The sequence below is a fragment of the Ranitomeya imitator genome, chromosome 3 (assembly GCF_032444005.1).
Source record: "Ranitomeya imitator isolate aRanImi1 chromosome 3, aRanImi1.pri, whole genome shotgun sequence".
Taxonomy (NCBI): domain Eukaryota; kingdom Metazoa; phylum Chordata; class Amphibia; order Anura; family Dendrobatidae; genus Ranitomeya; species Ranitomeya imitator.
The window spans coordinates 61,326,119-61,335,993 of NC_091284.1; the positions used below are offsets into that span (position 1 = coordinate 61,326,119).

The following is a 9,875-nucleotide window of genomic DNA, read 5'->3' on the forward strand; positions in this document are numbered from 1 at the left end:
ATTTTCAGGTAATTGCAAATAGAAGGTTTAAAGGCCGGTTTCCATGGATAAACTAAGACAATTGTCTTATGTGAGCAGAATTCGGACAGATTGATGCACACTATTTCAACATGCTGCCTCAACACTAATTTAATGGAACATTCATATTCTTGGCAAAAGATTCTTCAGAGGACATCTGCTTGGAAAATATTCTGGAAATGATTTAAAAGAACATAGACATCTCTGAAATTTTAGACCCAAGTCTTCAGTGTTCTCTAAAGTAGGTAAAGACAGAGCTTCTACGCATACGTTTGTTGAACATGACTCATGGAGAAGAGCTTAGCTCTGAAATGCAACAGGATCCCATTGTTTTAACGTATCTAGAAGGATTACTAATGCATCAGGCGGCGGGCGGCTCTATAACAGCGGTTGACAAACTCTCAAGCCGTGTAAAAGCTGATGACAACTTTAACATTTCTGGGAATGTTTTTACGAACTGTAAGAATAATGTCCCAGTGCACAACGGCAGTCAGTCATCTGGAGTGTTGCATCTCAAGAAGGCTAGACTCTTGCAGTCTTCAGAGGACTGGCATGCTGCAAAGAGAAGGCGTTTATCTGATTCCATCAATGGAAATGGAAAAAATGAATCTCTCTTAGCTGGAATGGTTGAAAATGTTCCAAAAGGGAAACAAGATAGCACACTGCTAGCTTCTCTGCTGCAGTCATTTAGCTCCAGGCTGCAGAGTGTTGCACTGACTCAACAGATTAAACAAAGTCTTAAAGACCAAGGATTTGCACTTAACCAGCAAGGAAAACTGGATGAAAAGGATAACCAATGCTATGGCTTGGCTTCAAATCACCTAAAGACTCTCTTAAACAAAAGCAGATCAAAAGATAATGCAGTGGACAGTAACTTGACCGGTCTGGCTAAAAGTTCAGTTCAGGAAAAGTTTGTTGAACCTTCTCTTTCAGCACAAAGTAGCACTAAAGTGGTTGGTGAGACAATTTCATGTGCTGCAAGACTTCAAGCTGTTGCTAATATGGTGGAGAAAAGGTCAAGTCCCACCGCTTCGCCTAAACCAAGTGTTGCCTGTAGTCAACTTGCTCTCCTGCTTTCCAGTGAAGCACACTTGCAGCAGTACTCCAGGGAACATGCCCTCAAAGCACAGAGCGCAAGTCAGTTAGCAAGTGAAAGGCTGGCAGCAATGGCGAGATTGAAGGAGAGTTCAGAAAAAGATCTTGGCCGACTTCACTTGTCGTCGAATGTGCCAGCTAGTCTCAATAATCACACAAGGACAGTAACCAATGGTTTAACTAACGCAGGCAACATTTCTCCTTTTCCAAACACGCTTGGTGTTCCAAATTCTCCTCTGAAAACAGTTGGGTATAAGAATCAGTCGGAAAGGACCCATGGAAAGCCATCGCCCAACAACAGTTTACTTTTGCATCTTCTGAAAAATCAAAATGGGGCTAGTGTTGGAAAAAAACTTCCACACAATGATATATATACTGCGTTTGAAGGAAGTGCAACACCTACAACTACAGATGATTGTTCCGATAACAATCCTAGCTTTACTGAAGAAGAAAGCAGTGATGATGAAAGCACTCACTCCAACTGCGTACCTATAGATTTGTCCTTTAAGAATAGAGCAGATAGGCCCAAGATGTTACATTCTGCAGGTTCTATTGAAAATTTAACTGAATCGTTGCTTCACAACTGGGATCCGAAAGGCAGTGAAATAGAAATCGGCAAAGGAAATAAAGACCTATCCATGGACTCTACTCTAAAACCATATCAGAAAGTAACACTGTTACAACTATTGCTCGGACATAAAACTGAAGATGTCCCATCAACAATTGAAGATCTCCAGACCCCACAGAAAGCTACAGATTTGTCAAAGTTTAGTTTCTCATCACCTGGTCCGCTCTCAGAAAGCCCAAGATTACACAATACCTCTCCATTAAATGCACTTTCTTTGCACTCGTCTTCAAAATCAGAATCTCCAATGAACCTAGTGAACCCGCCATTTCCCGTCAAGCCTCCGTTCACTTCATTCGTAAACCACATCCAACCAGAAAGGGTCATAAATCCAGCATCAAATCATCTAATAGAGCTTACCAGAAACAAAGGGCTACAAACAACTATTCCACTAGCCAATGAAAATACAGCACAAAATGCACCTTTCAGTGCTAGCAAGTTGTTACAGAATTTAGCTCAATGTGGAATGCCATCTTCTGCTCCCAATGAACAGGTGCAATCAAAACCAATAGGCCCGGCAAATCCGAAATCTTTAGGGTTGATTGAAAGACTGAACAGTCCTCTTGTTACAAATCAACCACGGACTTACGAAGAAGGTAGAGGATTTAGTAGTCCGTCTACTCCAGTGGATTCTACGTTTTCTGGCTGTGAAATTGAAAACCTTCTAGAGCGACGCACTGTCCTTCAACTGCTGCTAGCCACACCTAACAACAAATGCAAAAATGAAAAAGTGCAGAAACCAATAAAAGATGAAGTTAACACAGACAGGACTGAAAGGTCTCCAAGTGAGCATGTTGCGGCTTTCAGAGTTAAAAAAGAACCGGAGGATAACATCCGTGCCGACCAGGAGGCAAGTGCTCCAAGCCCCATAGCTGCCTCATTGCACAAAGCCGCAAGACCAGCTCCAGAGGATGTCAGATCTCCACACTCATCTCCACATGACTTTTCCCTTTCAAAAAATGGCCTTTTAAGTCGTTTGCTACGTCAGAACCATGACGGATATGATACCGGTGATCTGGAGGTAAATAATAAACTGAATAATCCTGAATCCAAGCAGATAGATTCAAAAATATCTTGTATTGTGCCTAAAAAAAGAAAAATGCACCATAACGACCCTGTGGAAAGCCAAGTAAAAATAACAAAAATGAATTCGCCAGAGGCTGGAAACTTGCAATTCTGCACGTCACCATCCTTAGGCGAGATACCTTTTCTTCATGAAGACAAAGTCAGTGGCACAAAGACCGATCATGATATCAAGAACCTTCCGAGTCAAAATTCATTGAATGGAAATAAAAACGTGAGTTGGTCAAGAGAGAGTAAAGGTTTTAATGTGTTAAAACAATTATTGCTTTCAGAAAATTGTGTCAGGGACTCTCAGCATAGGAACAATATGCCAGTTGATGAACTTCTAAGAGGAAACAGAAGTAACTTGACAGGAAACTCTGAATTTATGCTTCCTTCTCTCAATATGTTTATGGGACAGCATTCTCACCACAATAACTTAGGTCAAATGTCATTTCAATATCCATCTCCTTTAAAGAACTCTCCTCATTCTTCCCCGGATATTTTAAGAAATAACCCACCACGGACTGATTCCGGACATATGAATATGTGCCCTCCCCCCAATGATAAAGGTCCCATTAAATGGGTTATCACAGATATGGATAAAACTGACTTTGGAAAAGATTCTCCTAGACTGACAAAGACCAATCCAATATTGTACTACATGCTACAAAAGGGGGCACAAACGGCCGCTAGTCAGGACTTCCGAGATCGAACCAGCTGGACTGAGTCACTGTTGGGTCAAGCGGCCGAGATGACATTTCAACGAGAATCGGCCCATAGTAGAGGAACAAACAGGATTGCGTTCACCAAACCGCCCAACGTTGTAAATAACTCTTTGTACAATTCCAATAGCAGTAAATACGGGCTTCTCGATATGCTTACAATAAAAAAGGAGCCTGAATAAAATGATTTAAAAAAAAATTGTAACAGATTGCTTCAAATTAAAAGAAAATAATAATATTTTTTTTTTTCATTGTATCAGGCATGACGTAATAAATGGCATGATCTTATGGACATGTTATTTTATGAACTTAGGTTGATCTTGCTTGTGGTCCTAGTAAATGTACACGTATTGTTATTAAAACTTCTTCTTTTTATACCTTTTAATATCTTATTTTGCTCCTAATTTAGCAGCTAGGTGTTTCGGCTTATAATACTTGTTAACAACAATGTCAGCAATTTGAAAAAAATATTCTGGTAAAATGGGTGAACTTGAAAGAAAAAAAGGGCAATTAGTGACTTTTTTGGTTATGGAATACTTTTATTACGGGTAAACTATTACATTACACTTGTAACTCATTGCCCTTCAAAAATCCACAATTTATTTACTAGAAAACATCCTCCAAATAATAATGACATTTTATTGATGCAGTTTTTTTTTTTTTTTTTTTTTTCCTTTGTTTTTTTACAATAAATATCTTGGGATATTTCCAGTATCAAAATATCCAAAAGTAACATTTTAAGCTTTCTCAGTATTTTTTAAGCACATAAGTGACCAGATGGTGACGAGAGCAGAATGTTTTTTTATTCTGAATATTATGGTTTTCTTTTGGATATCTATATGCTCCTGGTAGTTTGTCTATAATGTAAAATCAATGCAGCAAGCACAGTGAACCTGACTGGTTACCACAAGGTCACAGCGGTGTAACCCGGTGGTAAATGGAATACTTTTAAGTCTTTTCCCAAGGTAACAACATTGATGCTTGAATTTACACATGACTTTCCATTTCTACAAAGAGAACACTGTGACAGCACCTCATTTCTGTGAAAATACATTGACATTTTGTTTTGACCATAAATAATGATATCTTTTTATATTGATTGATTATTAAAATTGTTACTGTTTCTATATAAATGTATTTTTTTAAATCCCTTATATTTTACATTTTTTAATTTACATAGAACACATTTACATTAAAGTTGTTTTCTAGTGATGAGCGAATATACTCGTTACTCGAGATTTCTCGAGCATGCTCGGGGGTCCTCCGAGTATTTTTTAGTGCTCGGAGATTGTTTTTCTTGCCGCAGCTGAATGATTTACATCTGTTAGCCACCATAAGTACATGTGGGGATTCCCTAGCAACCAGACAACCCCCACATGTACTTATGCTGGCTAACAGATGTAAATCATTCAGCTGCGGTGATGAAAACTAAATCTCCGAGCACTAAAAAATACTCGGAGGACCCCCGAGCGTGCTCGAGAAATCTCGTGTAACGAGTATATTTGTTCATCACTATTGTCTATTGTTTTCTGGTCTTAATCAACAAGTCTCCAATCACTCTATGTGACTGCAGACTTGTGAATCCTCACATCACAGACACTGTGCGCTGTGAAGATTCTCTGGTGCCGGGAGCAGCGACTTGTATCCATTCGGTTACATGCTGACTAGACATGCTCAGCCTTGTTCAATGCAAGTGTATTGAGCGAGGCCGGATACAGTCTAGTGTGAATGTGTCGACCGAAGTTTGCAAATCGCATACTTGTGGTCACTTTGACCACCCACTCCTTGCACAAGAGAATCCTCACTGTGCACAGTGACGTCTCAAGTCTGCAGTCCCATAGAGTGACTACTCCTGACTTGTAGCATAAGGCTGGACAACCCCTTTAAAGGGATTTGACACATTTTGTTTAAAGCGGGTTTGTGGAACATACATTTACGGCCCCCTCAATGGTTATTAAGGCACTGCCATAACCGGCGTGTCCATGCCTGGTACTGCAGCTTTGCCCTATTAACCTAAATGGAACTGGGCTATACTACCAGGGATAGTGGCTTGTCAGGTGTCATTGTGCCTGGATAAGCAAGGAATGAGCTATGGCACCCTTCCATTTATAGATCAGGAGAGGTTAAAGAGAACGCTTATCTTAAGGGGATATTCCGGGGTAATTCACTTGCACATTAGAGGTGAGTGGTGCCAATGACATTACAACTGCATACATCTGCCGATGTGCTTGTATAATCGGAAGATATCATGACCATGTCCTGCTCATCAGAAGGTCGTAATGTCATCGTCATCGCTCAACTCCAAAGCGGAAGTGAGTAGCACCAGATGACCCCTTTAAAAGGGTTCTATAGGTATCAAGTTTTATAGGTCACAGTAGAAGACAGTACGTTTGATGGAAAGGAGTATAGCCCAGTTCCCTTCTGGTCTTTACTTCCTGATCCCTGTACTGCTGTCTTCCACTACCTCTGCCCCTGCTGATCTCTCCTTCATGGTCAGTCTCTACACACAGGAAATGACTTCTCAGCCAATCACTTTGACAGCAGTGACCCACCTCAGGCACTGATTGGCTGAGCAGTCTCTTCCTGTGTGTAGAGACTGACCATGAAGTAGAGATCAGAAGAGGCAAAGGTAGTGGAAGACAGCAGTGACCGAGATCGGTGAGGTTTCTACATTCTGGTGAAATTTTTTAAGTCATTCTGACCCCTTTAAAAAAAAAAAAATATTGGCCGGACAACTTTTTAACAAATCAGAATTAAAATTAGGTGCAAAATCCATTCTGTTAAGCATCACCCAATGTCTCATACTGTTTGATTGATATCAAATAGTTCATTTTTTTTTTTTCAATTACAAACTATTATTTCAATTAACCTTATAGAGAAAGAATACATTTCTTCTGTTATAGACCTACGGCCTACTATGTACAGGAAATTGATGAGCATTATCCGAGCATGCTCAGGAGTGTCTTCAGCGTGCTTGAAAAATATGTTCGGATTACCTAACAAACAGGAAATCCCTGCATATGTTGTGACTGTCGAACAGCTGCGGGGACTCTTAACATATTTTATGAGCACGCCGAGACACTCGGTTAGCACTCAAGCATGCTCAGATAACACCTTATCCCGGCACGTTCGCTCATCAATAATGTTTATATTAAAGACTAACCGTCGTTTTAATAGTCTGTTTCCTGAATCAATAGTACAGGTAAATATAAGAAATTTTGTGATATATCTAGCTAGAGAAATCTGCTTCTTTCTCTTACTAAGCTACGAGATGACAGTTGGTGCCCATAAAGTTCTATGGAAAACTAACCGTCTTTCCAGAGCATTGTAAATCACGAACTGTCATCTCCTATCTCATTAATGGGAAAATCTATGATCTCTCTGATAAGATATATGACTAAGTTTCTCATTTTCACGTGTACTAATTTATGAATTAAAAATTAAAGTGACGGTTACACTTTCAACTGAACGCTAACCATGCTGTTATTGATAATGCATCTCCAGCTTCACATAATTTTAATAACATCATTTATTGAAATTACGTGAAGCTAAAGTTTCATTATCTGAGTTTTCTTAAACTTAAGGTATTTTACGAGTGAATATCTTTAAACATCTTGTTTAGTCTGCCCAAAATTTAGCATCCATCTCCAGACCAGCGCTCCACATCTTCTACAATTACACACGTATGATACATCTGGCGCTTTAATTACAGCCCATGTGAATATTCAACTAATTGATGCTTTATTATATACACACTTTTTTTTTTTTTAGTTATTTACTTCTTTAAGAGGCAGCTAACAAAGTTTACATGTTAAATACTGAAAATACCATTTTACTACATGAGTTATCTATGTGACATGCCCTCACTTGTTGTGTGCCTAAAATATGTATATAGTTACTGTATATGCTGTGTATGTATATAAAAGCGATATGTGGGGTGAGACATTCAGAAAAATGTTATTTTGCTGTTCTACAATGTGTCTTTTTTTTTAAATGGATAAATTTCACTATTAATGTATCTTTATTTTTATTTAATTTTTTTTTCTAGCGAATGAAACAAATTAACTTTTGTGTTTTAAGATGAAAAATTCTTGGGGAAAAAAATCAAAACTATTAAGTTTTAAAGAAAATTTTGTTATTCGAGTTCTCATTGAAAAAAATTGTCGGTGCATGTTAATGTTTAATGCACATACCAGTGCTCAAAGGCATACAAAGTCCCTACGGCTCCGTATAGCGGAAAGATATGCACCCAATGTGCCGTAATTAGGCATCTCCATCAGGCACAGTATGAAGGATATCCACCAGGCTTTATTTGGATTTTGTATACCATTGGCATTAACGGAGCCCTAATACAGTCATGCATATGAGTACAGTCGTGAACGTTTTTGGTCAGTGCATAGTCAAGCAAGGTATATATCGGTATTTGGAATTCCGAAATATTTACATCTGAATGATATTATTATATAATATTTTATGGAAATCACGGGGTTAAAAGTTTTTTTTTCCGATGTGTTCTTATTGATCTCAAGCCTGCTCATAAATCTAAAATAAATGGAAAGTTATAAAAACCGATAAGTAGAGATGAGCCATTTTATTTCCACTGCCGTGGGCCGGCATACAGTCTAGTCCTTCTTGGTGGCCAGTCTTCAGTTCTGCACCTGGCATCCTGGTCCTCCTGGTGTTTACGAAGACCCTCAAAAGTGATGACTTGGCATCATGCTTAGCCACCTTGACTTACATTGTGCCCCTACGTCGTGATGTTGTAGGGCCTTGTAGGATGCTGAGCTGAGGATGCCGAATGCAGAGTATTGGCTGCCGAGGAGGATCGGACTGGATATTAAGGCAGTGCAAGTTGAATCGCTGATCCCTAACCATAAGTTTCAATTAGGTTTTTTTTTTAAAGGGTTCAACCACTGCTCAATGTCAGGTTTCTTTGGTGTCGGAAACAGGCAGGCTCATGACCGCAAGTATACGATTTGCATACTTCCAGCCACATTCCAACTAGACATGCCCAGTCTCGCTCAATTCACTGGTATTGAGTGAGGCCACGTACGTCTAGTTGGCATGTGACTTCATGTATGTAAATTGTCCACCCGTTCCCAGCATAGAAGAATCCTGATAGCTCACAGTGTGCGCACTAGAGTGACTGCAGACTTGCACCGCCAAGCATGGACACCCCCTCTAATCTATAAAATATGCATCCATACTTCTGTGCTGACACATTTTTTTTAAACATCACAGGGGTCCGAGCTTTGTTTTTCGAGGTCTCAATTTACCTATATGGACATAGCATTATATTAATTTTGCAGAGGAAGCTGATGTAATTTACTCCATACTACTCAATATAATAACAATTTGTAGTGAACAAATATCTCTTCCCCCCCCCCAAAAAAAAAATGTTTATGCCTATGAAGGAGTTATTGAAAACAGAATCAGAGATAACATAAGATTTTTACCTACATTAAAGGTGTGTTAAGAGATTGATCAGCACAGAATACTGGACCTCAAAGGACAATGCAGACGTTAACATAAAAGATGGCTGCTCACATCGTTGAACATGTACTAGACCGGGTCAGCCATGATAGGATCGGGGTGCCTTATGTGATCATGTACTGGCCTAAAATGTATCAATAATTACGGTTGGGGGGGTTTTGTTGTTTTTTTTTTTTTGCTTTGCAAAGTTTATTTCTCTAAAAGAAAATTTGAAAGAAAAATATTTTAAATTGAGAATTTGTTTCATTTACCAAAATTTGCAAAACTTTTGTGTTGCAAAACAATATTTAAATTTGTGTAAAAAAAAAAAAGAGAAGAAAATAAAGAAAAAAAAAAAAAGCTCATTTGGAGATAACATTTTAAAATATATTGTATTTTTTAATAAAGAATAAAATGTGTTTTTTCTTCCCATGTAAATCTGACTGTAAATAATGTATCGATTATGCCCCGGTATGTTAGCTTTTTTTTTTTTTTTTAAAGAAGAAAATGGCTGTAAATATTGTTTTTCATAAGTCAGCCTTTTTGTATTGTTTTAATGAAACCCAATTTCGGGTTCTATACAGTCTGTGAATATATGTGTATATAGAAGCAGATGAGTTCTTAGCCTTCTTGTTTTTGCATGTATGCATATCATTGTACCTTGGGGAAAAATGTACAGAAATTGAATTATATTAAAAAAAAAGAAAAAAATGTGATTAAAATCTGCATGTGCGATGCATGGGAAGACGTCCTGTGTGTTACGACTTCAGTCAGGTCAGAGATTAATCAGAAATAACAGTGTTGTGGGGTTTTTTTCATAGTCCCCCTGCTGTAGTATAGTAAGTGGAGGGTCCCATTTAATAATAGATCATGTTGGA

The 9,875-nt window shown here is 38.5% G+C and overlaps 1 protein-coding gene across 2 annotated transcripts in view; it reads left to right on the forward strand.

Annotated features, from left to right (window-relative positions):
* The window catches only part of NRIP1 (nuclear receptor interacting protein 1), a 94,189-nt gene extending 84,976 nt beyond the window's left edge, over positions 1–9,213 (forward strand). For both annotated transcript variants that reach the window (XM_069760899.1, XM_069760900.1), the window contains exon 2: positions 9–9,213. In XM_069760899.1, coding sequence (XP_069617000.1) covers positions 300–3,707 — 3,408 coding nt within the window. In that variant the 5' untranslated portion in view covers positions 9–299 and the 3' untranslated portion in view covers positions 3,708–9,213. The remainder of the gene's footprint in view (positions 1–8) is intronic.
* The last annotated feature ends 662 nt before the right edge of the window (positions 9,214–9,875 follow it).